Below are 20,560 nucleotides of genomic sequence, written 5' to 3'. Positions count from 1 at the left end.
TCACAGCATTAAAACAATTGCAAATGATTGTAGCCTCTCAGGTGCATACAAAGTTCTGAAACACAAGTGAAAGAACACTGCTCTTTGTAGTAAACAAAAATTACATATTGAGCTGATAGGATCATTGTTGGAATTCCTAGTTCAGGGACATTATATGTGATTAAAGAGTTAGTGTATTTTAATATAGCAGTTCATATGGCTCTTGGATTATGGAATTATTAATTCTGAATTAAGTATTTGATTTAATCTTTGCTGGATGAATGTAGTGTTGAGGAAGAATTAAAATTCTCAGTAACTCCTATGCTGTAAATAAAGGCTAATAAAAAAGATTATCAGCATGCCTAAGTCTGGTTTCTCCTACTCTCAACTCTCAGGCGTTTTGTTCTAGCACAAGCTCTTTTTAGATCTTTTCCTGGCGAGTCAGATTTCTTGGATTATGTCCATGGACCTGTGGCTGGAGCAGAAATTGGCTCTCTCCTCCCCAGAGTCTGGCTGGAACAAACGACTGTAAGAATTCAGACAATTGCAGTAGAAATGTCTGCGATGCATTCAGGCATTTCTACCTTTGACCCCTCAGTACTGCACACAACGCTTCGGTTCACCGGTGTTTTTCGAGTGCATCAGTCAGTGAATGTTCAAAGTCCTCAGGTTTGATTTTGCTGGAGGCTTCTCTGCTAAGAAACATTTTCCTCTCTGTCTCACTCTTGGAGCCGCCTGTGCCTCTGTGTAATTCTCTTTCCGAGGACAGTCAATTGAGTTGTTGTTGCTTTGGTTCAACGCTGACAAGCACCTTAAGATGCTTTCATCTTCTGGCCCCTGATGAATATTGAATTGGTGCTTTAGGTTCTCATTGTGTCTCTTAGCTGCTTTGTATGCATTAGCATGCACAGTTTTTGTTCAGCAGCAAGTGAGCAAACATTAGGTTTACAGTAGTTAGATCAGTAACCTTTTGTTTTCCTTGGAACAAATATTGCAACAGACTTCATTTCTCTGTAATTCCTCTATGCTTCAGGGTGATGTGCTTTGGCTGTACAAGCTTAAGAAATGAAGATGATTTGGTTTGGAGTTTTCTTTCTTCACTGTTTGAAGTATATGGCTTTTCTCTCTCTCCCAGGCATGGTCAACAGTGTTGTACACCAACGCTGAATTGTTCTGCTTTACTGGCAGCCATCTGGCAAAACCTCACAAACACATCCCCTAATGCAATTTCTGTCTGCCTTTTTTTCCAATCATTTGATGTTCTTACACTGCAGTGCACTGTACCGAATCTCTCTGTGGCTCTCAGAAAAATTGAGAACATTATTTTACAAATAACAGCAAATGGAAAGCTCTACTGTGCGACTGTGCAGGTACAGCCAATGCCTTTATGGTGTACTTGAATTTGTTTTATTTAAAGAGGAAGTCACAAGTCTAACAAATCACACTTTGGAATTGTTGGAATTTTAATATTGTGTTAGAAACTTTTCCAACGAAAGAAAAAAAGGGTTGTAGATGTAGCCTCTGAATGTTGCAGCAATTAATTTTGCTCTTTAAATGCTGTACAGTACCTCAAGGAACATAGCATTGCCAGTGTGCTAAATCTGTTTCACTGTTACAAATTTAAGAAGAATCCTTCACTCGAGAGTCTGATGTAACATCCTGAGTCAAATCTGCTTTAATCTGTTTTACTGATAGTCACAAAAATATTTCCAGCTGCTGTCTTTCACATAAGCCTGAAACAGTCATTAAATCCATGGGAAAGCTCACAAACTGCTTGTCTCAACAGAAATGGAAACAGGTTGCTTTGGCTAAATGCATTGTGATGCTCTGCAAGTGTAGTCAAGGCATTGGGAGTATTTTCTTTCTTCCTTACACCCTCTGTGAAACTTTGCCTCCTTTCTTTACATGGCAACCAGCCATATTGTAGTAATAGAAAGTATACAAGCTGTCTTGATGGTGAAGAAATGACTAAAACATGCCAGTGAAGTGTTGAAGTTGCAACTGACTAGTGAGGCTCAGATAGCTGATAATTAATAATAATTGATAATAATCAACTATAAGAGCAGGTTCATTCCTCTGCAGACTTTCATGAAAACACAGACATGTTTCTACAAAAACTGAAGCCTAGCCTTGGTTTTATGAGGATAGTCTGTGTTCTCAAACTGGATTACACCTGGGAAATAATACTGATAAGCCCATTCAACTAAAAATGAGACTGGACACTGAATTTTCACTTGTTTCTTTTTATAAACCTACATCACATCAGTGACTAGTGAAACAGCAGGGATTCTTGTTACAGCACTGGCCAATAGGGAACATATACCCATCAACCTTTCGATTGGCAGTGGTTTATTTGTCTCACTGTGTCTTGCATGCAATGAATGTCTGTGTTACAAAACCTTTATATAGAACTCATACTCATAGGAGGCACAGCAGAGGTGCAGATTTTATTTTGTATGGGATATGCTGCATGCATCAGTAAGGGAAGCTCTATACATATGGTTTTAATGTAACTACAGAACAAGCACATATTATTTATTAGCATGACACAATGGGGAACAGTAACCAAACATTTTTACACAAGTCGACCATTTAAGTATAACTTTTATGTACTTGCCCTTTACATTACATTTCTCTGTTGGGACTTAACTGTTGTAAACTCTGGTGTGCAATCATCCATTTCAAACAGGAATGCAAGAGATACTGGATTGCTATTCAAACGGCTCTGTCTGTGTTCATTTACCTACAGTTAGAACAAGTAACCATCTTATTATTTCTCTAAGGTTTACTCCTTTAATAAAGAGTGAGAGGGTGAGGCCAAAAAATTGCAGTTTTCTGTGAGACAGTGACAGCAAGTGTCACGCACTGGTCACACCAGACCTGCATCTGTTTTGCAAAGAGCAAATAGGCAGAAATGCCTCCCCCCAGACACCAGCCTGTCTGACAGTGACTGTACAAGATGTCAGACAGAATATATTCTAGATCCTGCCTATTTCTGTTGTCATGCAGAAGGTTGAGGGTGATCCAGTCAACACAAAGCTGGTGTCAGTGTAGTAGCATCCGAGACAGTTTTTCACACAGTTCTTAGTTCCATACTCACAAAGTGGAAAATGCAAGACAGAACATCTCCAGATGATAAATTAGACATGCTATTATAATTTACCTCCTAAGACCTAAGCTTTGGTTTGGCTTGAATTTTAGATTTCTTATTTGGGGTTAGGTGGAACCAATATAAAAAAACAACCAGATATTATCTTTAAACACTTGAAGCACTTGAAAAAAAAATATGTCTGAGTTTCCTCAGAACACAATTGAGACATCATTGTGTAACAAAGTGTAGATATCTTATTTCCAGCCTGAACACTGTTTTCCATATTTTACATTGTCACTGTTGCATATATAACTGTTTCAACATCTGAACATGGATGTGGAAAAACAAAATATCCAAAAACCTTGACAAACATCTGATAATGTTTTGTTATTGCTTTTGTTTTTGCTTTGTTCACTCCAAAACTACTAGTCCAAACTAGGAATGTCCTTTTTGTCTGTGGGAACAGTTAATCCACATTTGTGTAAACAGGTTTCAGTTACACAGAATTAACCCAATGGGTACCCCCCCCTTTTTTTTCGGCACACGGCTGAAAAACACATACCCAAATTAAACTAGCTGCTGTTCTTACATTTTAAGAGTTATATTGATGACCTTGGTGTCGTTTGAAGCAAAAGCTTCCCAGTTTTCTATCGGCGCGCGTTAAAATGTGAAACATGACTCCCCTCCCCCTCTAGCGTCGAGCGCTGCTTGCCCAGCGTTGTCATGGCAACATTTACAGTAGCGGAGGGGGCTATTTAAAGCCCACTGTTGCGTCATCAAACATAACGAGTCATATACTGTTGGAAAGGCCTCATCATTGGCTACAAGATGCGTCAGTCATCATTGATGAACAATGCGACTGGCTGATTCTACTGTCAATCGAAGTTAGTCTATGCCCCCTGACTGGGATTTGCTCTGAGGGTGCGGAAGTGTGATTGAGGCCTTATGTGATTCACAGAAGCTTGCTATGTCAAACTTTATTGAATAAACGGCGAAATCAACCGTAAAACGAAGCGGATTACAGCTTTTTATGAGGAGGACGATGGTTTTATGGATTTACTACTGTATAATATTACGTCTCTTGGACTAAAACATTGGTACAGTGTTGTTATATGGATTCTAACGAACAAAATGATATGCGACACTCGATGTTTGAGTACACATATGAAGTAGCTAACACGACAGAAAGGTAAGAACCAGCGTACTGTACTGTATTTGTACTGTTGTTAAATATTAAGAAACTGTAGTCGCTGGGGTTATTCAATCTTAAATTACTATGGACTAACTTTGGGACCGGATCCGGTCCTGGGGCACCTAAAAGTATTAAGGTGCAGACGACCAAAAATGTGATGTCCATGTATGTGGATGCCAGGTTTTAGGAGGTCAAAAACTGTTTGCTTTTTGCTTCAACGTAAGCATGACTTCATGTGATTAGAAGGCCCAAGGGCAAGCCAAATTTGGCTGATAGCACAATTGTTTAAATTCTTTTTTTTTTTCATTAACAGAAAACTGAAATATCGAATTTACAAAAGTATTCAGACCCTTTACTCATTACTTCTTTTAAGTGACTTTGGTTGCAATTACAGCCTTATCAACTCAGGAGTGTGGGTCAGCTCTCACCCCATTTACATAGTCCACCTAATGAGCCTATTTGGGCTAGGAGTGGAGTGAAACCAACCTATAGGATAAATTTGAGATTCCATACCAGCTTTCTCTTAGACTGATGAAGCTACTTGAGTAGTGAAACGTTTCAACCTTAAAACTAGAAGTCCAGTTGCCTTGACTCAATATCTAGATAACTTCGCCTGGACGACTGAGAATCTTCACATCTGCTGTCAACTTCATTAAAGTTGATAGCGCATGTAAAGATTATAGGTGACGAAACCAGAAAAGGAACTGCAAAGGAATCAGAATCAATGTCATTAGGCAGTGTATGCTTTCTATGGTTAGATTAATATTAAAGGTTTTAGCCACACAGATCAATTACTGCTCATTGTATTATACAAACAGTTAAGATAAACTTAAGACATTGACATTTCCCTTTCCTGTGATACTGTTAGCTGAATGTACTGTTAGCTCAACCCTAGTTTTAACACTGTGCAGCATGCTGAAGTCATACTGTTATTCCTTACTAAGTGACAGCGTCCAACTGAGTTCACACCTTTTCACTTGAGTTGTTGGGATGTAGTCATGGCAACGCTTTGACATTAGTGCACTGATTGTAAGCTAGTGTAAATCTATGCTAAACATTAGCTGGCCTGCCAACAAACAACATTTCAGATGTTCTAAAATTATAAGAATCATAAATGTTTTACCGAGAAAACCATGCAGGTAATGCAAAGAAATGTGTTACACGTAACGCTAACTGCTATCTGTTAGCTTATTTCAGCTGCTACGAAAGCAGCAAAAAGTCACTCAGCTAGAAGTTAATGTTAACAGATCCTGCTACTTTCTGAATAAATAATGCCAGACAGCACAGACTTATTTGTGGTTTAGGAGCTCCAGGAGAATTTGTACGTGAATTTATGTTCATGGTGAGCAACAGGCTGAGTCAGTGGTTATTTGGCGGACCGTGTTATCATGGTCTCATAGCCCCTCCTTGAAATAGCCCCATTTAAATCAGTAAATGTGTAGAAACATCTTGGCAAAGATCAAGAGAAATGGTGATATTTCAGTTTTTTCCTTTTTTGAAAAAATTTTAAATATTCAATCCCTCCATTATCTAGACCGCTAGGGTCACGGGATTCTACTGGAGCCTATCCCAGCTGTCTTTGGGTAAAAGGCAGGGGTACACCCTGGACAGGTCACCAGTCCATCACAGGGCCACATAGAGACAAACAACCTCACACACTCACACTCACTCCTATGGGCAATTTAGAGTCACCAATAAACCTGACATACATGTTTTTGGACTGTGGGAGGAAACTGGGGTACATCACGCAAGCACGGGGAAAATATGCAAACTCCACACAGAAAGGTCCCTGCTGGGTTGCGAACCTAGGACCTCCTTGCTGTGAGACAACAGTGCTAACCACTAAGCCACTATGCTGCCCATCTATTGTAAATATTCCTAATATTGTTTTCACTTTGTCATTATGGAGTACTGAGTGTAGATTAATCCTATGACTTGCACACTAAGAAATGCATTTGCAAAAAAATATTTGCTAGTAAAATTGTGCTGCTGCCTCTTCATTTAGTAGACTTTTAGTGTGTGTGAGTCAAGCTGTGTATTGCAAACTATTTTGACATATTAAAAATTATTATAAAATGTTCATACAATTGTACAGATTCACACAATACAAATATTGAAGCTGTATGATGTATATTTTTTGAGCTATGACCATTTGTTCTACAACAGTGCTCACCAATCAAATGAATGGCGCTAATCTGCCATCCAGATCTGCAAGGGTGGCTTCAGCCAGCTCTGTCTCTAGAAGTACAAAAGCCACAGTTTAGATATTTACTCATATATGTAATGTGTTTACAAGTAGGGAAACATGTAGATATAATTATGTCTGTGTAGTTTACAAATTGTATGATTAGCAATGGTTAGAAATCGGGTACAAAATGAGAAATTAGCGACTTGTGCTAGGCTGACTGCTTACACTGGCAGCTCAACCAAGCGGTCAACCACATTTTCTGTAGAATCATACATGTACATTTTATTGTCTGATTTATAATCTTCATTGAAAAAATTTATTGTTAGGGTGTCTGGAAGTGACATATGGAAATATATTTTTCTTACCTCAAATTTCACATGTAGTCCTTGTCATTTCTGAGGAGACATGCAGGACCGAGACACTTCTGGTTTTTTGAACAGCTTTCAGACAATATTATTTCTCTACAGAAGCACTACCCACAGGATATAATCGGTTACATACACTACTCAATGAGGTGAACGAGGATAAACAGCCAAAGATAGTTTCTAAGTGTTTTTACTACAGCAATATGGCAGCGAAAAAAAGGTCAACCTTGCAATTACAATGCAGGGTTAATGAGGAAAAAAAAAAAACAATTGTAGTATCAGGTTGCAACATAACAAAATTGAAAAAAAGTGAAGCGGGTCTGTTTACTTTCTAAATGCACTGTATACTCATTTTCTGTGGATTATAAATTGTTTCCTTCTCAAAGCATATATATAACCAACAGCATATAATCCATGTCAAAATGCAATTTTTTTAATCTCCTTTTTCTGCATGCTTGAGTTTGCAGTGATGGGCGCAGCATGTAGATTGTTAATAAAAGATGATTAGATAGAGAAGAGCATGAAAAGGAGGATGTCACTGATAGCCACACAGCCTTCTGAGGCACAGTTTATTTTGGTACACTAAATTCTCCCTGCTGTCCTCACCAAAGATATAATCACCTTCCTTCACCTTGCATATTGGTGACTACATGATTAAGGCATGGTTTACAATGTCCCAGACACAAATACAACATGTTTTAATGGTATTTATGAAATCTAATCTCAGAAGACACCACAGAGTAGTTCACTGCCCCTGCTCCAAGTCAGGATGATTCTCAGTGCAGCACTTCTCCCCACAGCTCCACTTTAATATCCAGTGGAAATGATGTTGTCTCCGACTCATTATTGTGCTGTGTAATCATAGCAACTGCTATGTCTCTCTGAGGCATTTGGGTTTGAATTTGAATGAGAAAAATCTCATTGTAATTTCACTGAAACCCTGTTCCTGCTCAAGTAGCACAAGTAGGGAGGTTTGACTTTAAAAAAAACTGCAAATCTGAGTTATGCCACAGTTGTGGGTGGATGCTCTTATTCTCTCAGAAAGAAATATTTGAAAATCCGGAGCACATGAATGCAGCTTTGGTAGAAAAAAGGAAAAGACAGTACAACGCTGTGAATGCTGTGATATTCTACTTGAAGGCAGATTTTGTTCTTACTAGTGATGACGGATTCATGTGGAGTTTCTAGGGACTAGGCTGGCTAACAGGCTCATTCCCACTGTTAAATTATTAAAACCCAAGGGTTTAGGAACATCCACATGTTTTTGCACTCATATTTTATTTTATAGTAGTCATCGGGAGAGAATTAATTATTTACAGTGCCAGGCCCCCAGACATTTTTGAATGGTTTGTTTTTTTGGCAGCTATATGTGATTGGTTAACCTCTTCTTTTTCCGTTGCCAAAGGTTTAACTCCTGTAAGAGTAACTGTATATGTACAGCACCATCCCAGTTTCAGTCTATTTGTTGGTTTAATGTAGGATGTGATATTCCATTCATTCATCACTGCAAAATAAATACCATTTGACATGAATTGTGCAATATCCCAGTAATCTTTCTATTAGTCATTAGCTTTTCAAGTTTCAAGCTTTTCAGTGTGATTTTTGACTGGTTGAATTACAGTGATATTTGCCTGTTTCTTAATGCATATTCTCTTTATATTGTTCATTTAGATCAACTGACTATGGCTCCACATATGAGAGAATGAATGACAAAGTTGGATCCAGAACTGTCTTGAGTTACCTCTACGTCTGTCCAACTAACAAGAGAAAGGTGAGAAATATCAAGTTTTATTATTTCATTTTCATAAGGATTTATCAGCTCAGCACTAAACTGTGTCTAGTGTCAAAATGTACGGAGCCAGAACAGTGATAGTTTAACTGCAAAATGACACTTGGCACTGAAAACAAAATCGGAACAGACAAATAAAATATTGCCTATGAAATATTTGTGGTGAAATTAAAAAATAATAAATATTATGTTAATTTTTAATAATAAAAAATAATTATAATCTTCTCATTTTTTGTTGATGAAAGTTTTTTTTCGGTCTCAAAGTTATTTTTTTCAGTGACTATGTTCTAATCTTCACAGTTTTTGTTGATGTCCATGTTTTTCAATGCCACATTTTTTATTTATTTACTTTTTAACCCTGAGGGTGTTTTGGGACCATGGACAAGTTTTGACATGCCCTGACATTTGTTTTTTTTCAGTTGCTTTTAAACATATTAATGGTTAAAAGTCTGATAACACTGTAATCAACACAAACTGGGCTACAATAATATGTGAGCAGCAAGTTTATACGTGATTGTGTTTTTGACAAAACAGCGTTTATGCATGGTTAGTGAAAATTTTTAAGTCACTGAAATAAGACCATAAAACACATACACAACATTGGTTTACAAGACTTTCAAGAAATGCATCTTGTAGCCAAAAGTGTTTGCTTCAAAATGATGTAAAAGTCATCTTGTTCACTCTTTCACAAAAAACAATACACTGATTTAAATTTTCTAAGATACTTTTTGTTTAGAAAAGACATATGCAGGAAGGTGTGTCTGAGCATGAATAGTCGTGATATAGATGAAGACATAGACCCACATAATGAGCTTTTCAGTCAGGAATGTTGCTGAGAGGGAATTACTGCAGTACAATGCAGATGCAAACGTTTGTCATTTGAGTCGCGTTTTTCCTCTGAGGACAAAGTAAACTATTTGTCGCTCTCTGGAACATACAAAGCGCTTCTTCACCCATGTAGTGTACCATCATCCAAACACACAGAAAAAGTGAGTAAATTCTATGATGAAGCTTGACATTTTATGTTATTTCTCAGGGACGTGTACAGAACTACCTGGTTCACCTCAGATTATTTCCATATGAATATATTATGAGGCAAGTATTTGCTAAGATTCTGGTTGTTTTATTTATGTGACTGTGAAGAGAGATGACAGAGACAGACAAGACAGAGAGTGCACCCTGTCTGCTTTCTTTATTTAACAAAAGCACAGCGTTTTGTTGTTGTGAGTTATACAAATAAAACTAGACCCTTTACAGATTCGAATGATATATTGCTCTTATCTGTACGATCAAAACCGACGGAGTATTTTAAGTTTGTTTTGGCGTTATCAGGAGAAGATGCCACAAAACATGCCGGCGTGTTTGTCGACCCCTGAGGGTTAATGATGTTATATTGGTTTTGGCAGAGGTCCACTGGAGCAAGTCCACAGCAGCAGTCACATGAGCAGCAGGATCAACAAGTACAAACCCTGAACATTACCTCTGGTGTTGAGGCTGCTGCATGTTTTGTGTTCCCACATTTATGAGACATTGTGCAGTAGCAGCAGGCCTCTAAACTGAAGCAAAAACAGTCACCAAACAACCAAAGACTTACGTTACCATTGACCACAGGTTAGCTACCTAGCTAAGGCCTAGTGTTGAGATATATGCTAACTTTAGCACTAGCTCCAGTGGACCACTGCCAAACTACCCTAATGTTATTATGCTAGCCTAGTTTGTTAAAAACTAACTTCAAACCAGGTCATTTTTCTGTAGAAAAAAACAACAGGGCAGAAACAGACTTAGTTGCTCATGGAAGCAATTTATTTCAATTCATTTATCTGAGGTCTACAGTCATGTGAGAGTCATTGGACTGGACAGCAGTATGGACTAACATGTCTCTCCTTGCTGTGCAGATGCTGCTTAACTTGCAGCAATGATACTTTTCTAACAGCGACAGAGAAACAAAGCTAAAAAAAAAAAAATTAAAAGCAAACATTGACTTAAAATCAGAAGACTGTCATTGAAAAAAGTAACTTTGGCATTGAAATAAATTTTATTATTTTCAGCATTAATATGTTATTCAATGCTAGTGTTTCTCTTTTCAACACAAATTTCACTGCCGATGTTCTGATTTTCAGTTCCAATTATGTTTGCAGTGCCAAGTGTTATTTTTCATTGTAAAGTTTATTTTTCATTGCCAAAATTCAACTGTCACTGTTCTGGCCCCATAAAAATGTTAAAGGAAAGAAAACCTTTATTTAAAACAGGCCTGTCTAAGAGACATTCCTTTTAATTATATCATTTTAGATTTATATATTATCATAGATTAATAAGAAGACTTCAATCTGACAGCAGTCTCCTATGGGCAATTCACAAAGCGGAGTATACAGGCACAAACACATTCATCACTCTGGTGCTTATGAGCTGCGTATTTGAAAGCCAAACTCCTCTCATACAGGACCAATAAGGGAAGAGCTGGATCACACTGTTAAAGAATCAGCAAAAATATAACATAAAAAATATCAAACAAAATCTGTGGCTCAGATGGTAGAGCAGGTTGCCCACTGATCACAGAATTGGCCGTTTTAATACTCAGCTTCTCCTGTTCACACATTGAAGTGTCCTTGGACAAAACAGTGAACCCCACGCTGCTCCCAGTGGGCAGGCTAGCAACTGTACCTTTGTCAATATATCCCATTTCATATTAGATTTACTGTGTGTCAACAGCATAGTTTTCCTGGGGTAACATCAAAATGCTGTAATTCTATTTAATAAATCCTCATTTTAGGGCTCTCTTCTTACATTCCAGCTTGTATTTGTGTTTCGAGCTGTTAATGAATTCAGAATTTAGTATTTGCTTTGCTTTTATTTCTCTTAATAGCATTAGTTATATTAGTGTTTGCGTCTACATGCCCAGGGACGCCACATAGAAATTTTGTTACTAGCTAAATTTGGTTGGATCCATATTGTGCCTTTGCATGAAAGTTATAATTTCGCACAGGGGCCTTGACTAATCAATAACAAAAATAAAAATAAGTAGATGTACAGTGGGTACGGAAAGTATTCAGACCCCTTTAAATTTTTCACTCTTTGTGTCATTGCAGCCATTCGCCAAAATCAAAAAAGTTCATTTTATTTCTCATTAATGTACACTCAGCACCCCATCTTGACAGAAAAAACCAGAAATGTAGACATTTTTGCAAATTTATTAAAAAACAAAAACTGAAATATCACATGGTCATAAGTATTCAAACCCTTTGCAGTGACACTCATATTTAACTCACATGCTGTCCATTTCTTCTGATCCTCCTTGAGATGGTTCTGCTCCTTCATTGGAGTCCAGCTGTGTTTAATTAAACTGATTGGACTTGATTAGGAAATGCACACACCTGTCCATATAAGACCTTACAGCTCACAGTGCATGTCAGAGCAAATGAGAATCATGAGGTCGAAGGAACTGCCCAAGGAGCTCAGAGACAGAATTGTGGCAAGGCACAGATCTGGCCAGGGTTACAAAAGAATTTTTGCAGCACTCAAGGTTCCTAAGAGCACAGTGGCCTCCATAATCCTCAAATGGAAAAAGTTTGGGACGACCAGAACTCTTCCTAGACCTGGCCGTCCAGTCAAACTGAGCAATCGTGGGAGAAGAGCCTTGGTGAGAGAGGTAAAGAAGAACCCAAAGATCACTGTGGCTGAGCTCCAGAGATGCAGTAGGGAGATGGGAGAAAGTTCCACAAAGTCAACTATCACTGCAGCCCTCCACCAGTCGGGGCTTTATGGCAGAGTGGCCCGACGGAAGCCTCTCCTCAGTGAAAGACACATGAAAGCCCGCATAGATTTGCCAAAAACACATGAAGGACTCCCAGACTATGAGAAATAAGATTCTCTGGTCTGATGAGACCAAGATTGAACTTTTTGGCGTTAATTCTAAGCGGCATGTGTGGAGAAAACCAGGCACTGCTCATCACCTGCCCAATACAATCCCTACAGTGAAACATGGTGGTAGGAGCATCATGTTGTGGGGGTGTTTTTTAGCTGCAGGGACAGGACGACTGGTTGCAATTGAAGGAAAGATGAATGCGGTCAAGTACAGAGATATCCTGGAAGAAAACCTCTTCCAGAGTGCTCAGGACCTCAGACTGGGCCGAAGGTTCACCTTTCAACAGGACAATGACCCTAAGCACACAGCTAAAATAACAAAGGAGTGGCTTCGGAACAACTCTGTGACCGTTCTTGACTGGCCCAGCCAGAACCCTGAGCTAAACCCAATTGAGCATCTCTGGAGAGACCTGAAAATGGCTGTTCACCAACGTTCACCATCCAACCTGACAGAATTGGAGAGGATCTGCAAGGAAGAATGGCAGAGGATCCCCAAATCCAGGTGTGAAAAACTTGTTGCATCATTCCCAAGAAGACTCATGGCTGTACTAGCTCAAAAGGGTGCTTTTACTCAATACTGAGCACAGGGTCTGAATACTTATGACCATGTGATATTTCAGTTTTTCGTTTTTAATAAATTTGCAAAAAATTTCTACATTTGTTTTTTTTCTGTCAAGATGGGGTGCTGAGTGTACATTAATGAGAAATAAAATGAACTTTTTTGATTTTGGCAAATGGCTGCAATGACACAAAGAGTGAAAAATTTAAAGGGGTCTGAATACTTTCCGTACCCACTGTAGATGCAGGAAGTGTTGCTGTATTCTGGTACAGATTTTTTTTCACAGATAGTTTTGCTCATTTTTTTACTCAGATTTTATTTTAGACTTACTTTTATTATTACTACTTCTATTTGAGAATTTATACATATATATATATATATATATATATATATATATATATATATATATATATATATATATATAGTAGCTCATTGTCCCAACATCTGCAAACGGCAGCTGCTATCACAACTTGAGATTGAAGAGATACAACACAAATGCTACGGCAAGGGGGAGCCAGGATGCAAGGTCGGGGGGAAGTAAGATGGACACCTGGAACCTCTGTAGCCAGTTACCAAGACTAATTGAAGTACCCTCTGAAAGTGTAGTAGATGTGAATGCAGCATTACGAACAAACCCTACTGTGATCAACAAGCTGATATACACCATGGCAACAGTGATCCTTGAGATGCTTGGCCACAAAATAAACACCACCATTAAGGAGCAGTATACAAAATAAGGGCAACACGGAGAGAAGTTAGCCAACTATCAGAACTACAAGTACCTTGGAATCCCACAGGCAAATGGGAACCAAGAAGAAGCTGCAAGGAAAGCTGCCACAGCCAAATACCTACAGAGAGTAAGACAAGTCCTAAGAAGTCACCTAAATGGGAAGAACAAGGTCCAAGCCATCATCACCTACACCCTGCCAGTCATCAGATACCTGACTTAATAAGCTAGCCAAAAGAGGAGGCCACTGATGTCCAAACAAGGAAGCTCCTCACAATGCATGGAGGGTTTCACCCCACATCCAGCACCCTGAGACTGTACACTAAGAGGAAGGAAGGAGGCCAAGGACTGGTGAGCGTCAGAGCCACCATCCGAGCAGCAAACAACAAATATCCATGAATACATCAGGAAGATGGCCCGAGTGATGGGGTACTTGAATATCTCAGGCAACAGAAGTCCAATGCAGAGGAAGAGGAGCAAGAACCATCATGGCTGGCCCTGCACGGTATGTACCACCGATAGATAGAAAAAGACGCTAATATCGAAAAGTCCTACCAGTGGCTGGAAAAAGCTGGACTGAAAGACAGCACAGAGGCGCTAATTGTAGCAGCACAAGAACAGGCCCCGAGCACAAGATTGATAGAGGCTGGGGTCTCCCACACCAGGCAGGACCCCAGGTGCAGGCTGTGCAAAGATGCCCCTGAGACAATCCAGGAGGCAGGGCATACAGGGAACGCCATAATCAAGTGGCTGGCATAGAATAACTAAGCTAAGATCCTGTAGAACTTCCAGATACAGACCGACAAACAGGTGATGGCTAACCAACCAGACATAGTAATGGTGGACAAACAGCAGAAGAAGGCCATAGTGGTAGATGTAGCAATTGCAAGTGATAGCAACATCAGAAAGAAGGAACATGAGAAGCTTGAGAAATACCAAGGGCTGAAAGAAGAGCTAGAAAAGATGTGGAAGGTGAAGGCAACAGTGGTCCCCGTGGTAATCGGCACCCTCGGGGCTGTGACCCCCAAAATGGGAGAGTGGCTCCAACAGATCCCAGGAACAACATCAGAGCTCTCAGTTCAGAAGAGCTCAGTGCTAGGAACAGCTAAGATACTGTGAAGGACTCTCAAATGCCCAGGCCTCTGGTAGAGGACCCGACATTGAGGAATACACACACACCAACCGTAGGAGTGAGAAAGGAAGTTTTTAAACATATATATATATATATATATATATATATATATATATATATATATATATATATATATATATAGAGCTCAAAGATTTCCGATATCGATACCTTGACTTCGATACCGGTTCCTGAATGATACTTTTTTCGATACCAAATTAAAGAAATACATTTTAAACAAAAGTACATTACGCATTACCTCAGAGAAACTTGGGTTTATTTTTTTCAGGTTGTTGACTTCTTTTATACAGATTTAAATACTCTCCTTAAAAATCCAATCTTAATCAGGGGTGCCAATAATGGTGGAGAGCACTGTATAACGTTAGTACGAAGTCACCGTGCACAGAAAGAAGCGCTAACTTAAATAGATCACAAGCATGCAGCACTACAAGTTAGCCGATTTTGTTTGCTAAAAGTTAAGCTTACCTGTCGGAGTCCTAGTGGCGTGGGACTCCGACAGGTAAGTGTGGTAAGGTAAGTGTGGCTCGTGTGGTGGGCATGTCGAAGCAGGCTCCAGGGCAGTAAAACAGAGAGGATGACCGCATCTGCTCGGTCTTCTTGCAGTCAAAGATGTAGCAACTTTCTGCTCTTATGTTTATTCCGTGCACGATTAAGTGCTTCATCAGATTTGACGTGTTGCCGGTGTTGGCAGCAATTATTTTCTGTTGCAAATGTTGCATCGTGCACTGTTGTCGTCGAACTTGGTGAAATGCAGCCACACTTTCGACCTTTTCCACATTGTGTTAAACACTTCGGGGTTAGAATGATTACACACAACAGCCTCACGTGTGAACCGCGTCTCTGGGCGTAACCGGTGTAAACTAGTGTTTTTCCTTGATGCCTCGCTACAGCCAATCACCAGCATTTTATTTAGGCATGTCAAGCATGCTGCATGCTTATTGGCTTGGCTCACTGACGGGATTAAACTGACGAGATTAAACCCTTAGCTATCGAAATTTGGTACCAAACAAAAAGACATTTTTTGATACTCAATAGTATCGAGGCAATTTGGTCGGTGCTTAAAAAGTATCAAATTCGATACCCAGCCCTATATATATATATATATTCTTTTCAGAGTATTGTAAATTTAAAGTTAAGTTCTTAAATGATAAAACAGAGTTCAGCACACCTAATACCTGTGACTGTCTTAAATGGTCTGATCTATGACCAGTCTGTAGCTGATGTTAGGTACTGGTGCTACATGTTATCTTATGTAAGATTGATAACACTGTTTACCTCCTTTTCTGAGTGAAGTTTCTGGTCACCTTTTGATGCTTCTCTACTATACTTTTAGCAAGCAATGCCTAAATGGTGAAACAAGAGGTTAACACATAAAACCTCAACAGGAAACCATGTTTGCTTACACTTCCATTCTATAAATTCAGGTTGTCTAATGACAGTGTTTTTAAACAATCTATTAAAATGGATGGGAAATTACTGGGACCCACTGGGACAAAAAATTACGCTACGAGAGCAGCGGGAGAGGTGCATCATTATGAGAAACCCCTTAAATATTGTCATACTGGGTCTGAAATTACTCTATTCACTCACTATTCACTACATAGTGCAGAGTGAAGTGTGTTTGCCAGTTTGCAGTAGTCTTGGAATGCTACAATTAAAAATTCCACATGAACCTAAAATGCTTGCAAAATGTCATTGATTAGAATGTCTGAAATCTGAATTTACTGCTCACAATCAAGTGAGCTACACAGTGTGCATTATAAAGGGATTAGTAAATGAGTAAATGTTAGAGCTGATTTCATCTTTGTTTTCATATCATCATGCAATACATTATTTATATAAACATACCAATAGCCTTAACTGGCACTTATTAATAATGTGCATTTTTATTTATATGCTGTTTAGATATCAAAGAGTGTATTGAGTGTTTTAGTATGCTTAGAATTACTTTATTCTAGAAAAAGGCAATAAAGACAGGAGTCCTCTCACATTCACAGACTTATGAAACTTAAACCATAGAGTTGAAAATTTCTCTGTAATATTGAAGGTGCTGCAAAACTTGTAAAACCAAAAAGTTATTTAGTTTAGGTTGTCCTGCCTGGTAAGACACATGCTAACTAAAAAAAAAAAAGCATGACATCAGCAGTCTTAGAAGAAATAAAGCATGACTCCTGTGTGTGACAAGGACATGCTCGAAATTGTTGAGGTCCTCGAGTTCATCAGCCTCACTTTTCCAAAGCTGAGCCAAGGTACTGACCCTGAATATGTTTGCATGGTGCTGGAGTTAATAGGATCCCAGGACTGTTGAGCTAAACCTCATCAGGGCAAAGAACAGATTATAGTCAGTGCTGATTACTCCTCATGACTCACTTCTCCTGCCTTTTTTGTGTGGAGAACATTTAATTCCACATGAAGGGCATAGCAGGAGATTCTCTCTGTTGCAGATGTCATATACTTTTTTTGTTATTTCAGATTGGATCAACTTTACACCCACTGGGGGAGAAAGAGAATTTATCATCCCACAATATACAGGATGTAAATCACACCCAGAGGGAAAAAAACATTTCAGAGATCAGTTTCAATAAAATATATTCATATTTTCTCAACTGATCTATGGGATATAACACAATTTAATTGTATTGCTACTGTGCAAGTCAATGCTGGCAACATGAGAATAGTTTACTGTAATATTTAACCTCTGGCTCTGCTCATTGGTCAATTCCCCCTCCACACCTTGTCTCTGATCTAATTATTTCGATGTGCCATTCCACAGATGAATGTTTGCCTCTATGCGGGTTACACTCCTGTTGCCTCTTTGCATCTCAGTGGCTTCATTTAGTAACCTCCTGTGTTGTAACAGATTAAATGGACACTGGATGCCTAATCACTCACTGTAAGACATAATCCCCTGCAGCTCTTTGAAATAACAATAAAGGAATTGGTGTTTCCATAGTGAATCTAGAAGTATACGTTTCTCTTACAATGCCCAAGAAATATGTTGAAGCTGTGGCCTTTTATAATATCACATTAAAGTTTTGAATGATATTAGTCACATTTAGTGCAAAGCTTCTGAAAATGACGCCTCAGCATTTTTTTTTTTTTTTATGTCTTTTTCCTAACTCAGTCTGTGCCCAGTACTGTACCTTGAATGGTCAGTTTGAATGGGTGGAAGATGAGGTCAATTTAAAAATAAAAGCATGTATTCTCTGCATAGTTAAATGTCACTGATGATGCAAGACAGAGAAAACATGATAGCTAAATGTGGGTGATTAAGTCCTGATCTATTGTTAGTGAGTGTATTGTGGAGACAACACTTTGTTTAAACGTCTTGTCAAAGACAGACTAAGTTCAACTGATCTGGTGTGATGTAATTCATTTACTGCAAGGTGCCTATTTTTTCTCTGTGTCTGATCCATACCTCCACTTACCCCAAGATCCGACAACTGCTGGCATCTATCTCTGAGCTCCAGCTTATGCAGAGATCAGCAACAGGCTGATAAAACACAAAGGTTATCCGTCTAACCTCTATTGATTTAGTATTGCTACTCTACTCACTCACCTGCTTTCTCACAAAGGCCACGTGGTTGCTGTGAGGGAAATCTTAATCACTCCTTGGTAATGTTATTGCTCACTGTGATTTTGGAAGTGAGCAATTATTGTTTGAAGGTGTTAGTAGGCAGGAGAGAAAATGTCCACTGCGCCTGTTCCTACCATTGTATTGGCTTTACATTGGTTGCAGGTTCTAATGGCAGAGGTGACAAACAGAAATTGGCTCATTACGATATTGTATAACGTACTGTAGGGGAATAATGTTTCTACACTTACATGGCAGTAAATGAGTAATGTGAATGTGACAGTACTTTCTTGGCCCTGTTCCCAGTGTTAAAAGAGCACACAATGAGCTTTGCTAAATCAATGCTTAGGAAAAGATGAGCTAAAAGAACTGCATTAGAGGGCTGTAGTCACATGGAGAGAATAAAAATATATAAATTAATACTCATCACTCATTAAAGGCCTTTAAAGCAAGGGTAGATTTTAATATGACATTTACAATATGTTCATACATCGCTTGAAGGCATTTCTTCTTTTTTATTTAACTGAAATTCCTGACAGTTGACTCAAAATAAGGCAGAGCAAAATGTAATTTCCCATTCATAATAGACTATGATACTTACTATAATATTACAGAATATGATTACTGCTGAATTACCTCTGACAAGCCCCAAAGACACTAGCAGATATCAGGAGACCTTGGCATTATACAGTGACAGGTAATGAATGGCAAGATCGGTGAGCCTGGCCAATGAGAAATCCAGGTTGAGTATGTGCTGCCTGTTTATTGGTTCTTAATGAAAAACAATTTATCTAAATCACCACCAGGGAGGGTTCCTGGTTAAAGTCTGGAAAGAAGGCTAGCACTTCTGTCAGTGACAAATGTGCTGCTGTTTCTCCAATTCAGACTGAATTGACGAGAGAAAACACAGCCATCTGGGCCAGGAGCGCAGTCACTACCCACGATTCCACTACACTATCCTTGTAGATGGATGGGTTTTATAGTTTAAGCAGGATGAAAGAGCCCATACAGATAAATATTTAAAGTTTCATCAGTCCATTTTTTTCTTTTAATTTGTGAGGAATAAATGACTGAGCATTTCATGAAGGGGTTTATTCATAGTGACAAACACAATCATCACCTTACACTGCAATTTTTAGTGTGTGTGTGTGGGGGGGGTTGGGACTTTGATGAACCCACTGAGTTAGCTACTCACTTACGTATTACATGTTATAGTTTTTCAAGTTTGTCCCTATATAGTCTCCAAAAGACCAATAACCTGTTAATTTTACCTGTTACCTGCACAGCCATTCTTACTGTTTATGCAGTTTTTTACTTTATAGTATTTATGAGTTACATCACATTTTTTCCATTCACATTTAATGGAATCATTCTAATTCTGAAAGAAAAACAGCATTTAAGTAGATTTTACGATATTTTAACCCAGGGCTGGTTCTTGCCAGCTGTGGAAGGGTGGGCTGGAAGATATCCTGGGTGGGCAATTATTGAGATAAATTCAGAATAATTATTTATTTATTTATTTTAGGGCTCTCAATCGATTAAAATCATGATTAATCGCATGATTGTCATAAGTTAACTTGTGATTAATCGCACATTTTTATCTGTTCTAAATGTACCTTAAATTAATACTTGTAAAAGTTTTTATCAAACATTGGCAGGGACAAATTATCCCTTTATTATACAAATGTATGTTTATTATTAGTGAAAACTTAGGGTCAAACAACATAGACATGTTTCAAAGACGGTTGATATGTTTTTCAAAGAACTTTAAACACATGGAAAAAAGAACATAAAAAAACCCACAATTTCCCATTATTTCTTTGCACTGGGCCAGTTGCTCAAACAGACAAAGCAACTTAATTCACATCGACAATGAACACAGACAACTTTTGTCTTGTAGACAGAACCATTAGACATCATATTGTAAATGAATTAACCATTCAGAAGACTTTTTTCTTTCCCCATTTCTGTTTGCTGCTGCACTCTTTACTGTCTATGGCTGCATTTTCGATTTCTCCTACTACGGGCTAGGCCATGGGTCAAACAGGAAATGTGTGCTGCGTTAATCGCGCATTATTAAAATTA

The 20,560-nt window shown here is 38.6% G+C and overlaps 1 protein-coding gene across 2 annotated transcripts in view; it reads left to right on the top strand.

Moving 5' to 3' along the window:
* Positions 1-20,560, top strand: part of sorcs3a (sortilin related VPS10 domain containing receptor 3a) — a 197,720-nt gene that overhangs the window by 102,402 nt on the left and 74,758 nt on the right. For both annotated transcript variants that reach the window (XM_026303245.1, XM_026303244.1), the window contains one exon: positions 8,487-8,586. In XM_026303245.1, coding sequence (XP_026159030.1) covers positions 8,487-8,586 — 100 coding nt within the window. The remainder of the gene's footprint in view (positions 1-8,486; positions 8,587-20,560) is intronic.

This window comes from Mastacembelus armatus, chromosome 1, assembly GCF_900324485.2.
Source record: "Mastacembelus armatus chromosome 1, fMasArm1.2, whole genome shotgun sequence".
In the NCBI taxonomy this organism is placed as follows: Eukaryota; Metazoa; Chordata; class Actinopteri; order Synbranchiformes; family Mastacembelidae; genus Mastacembelus; species Mastacembelus armatus.
This window is presented reverse-complemented; position numbering and strand designations above follow the sequence as displayed.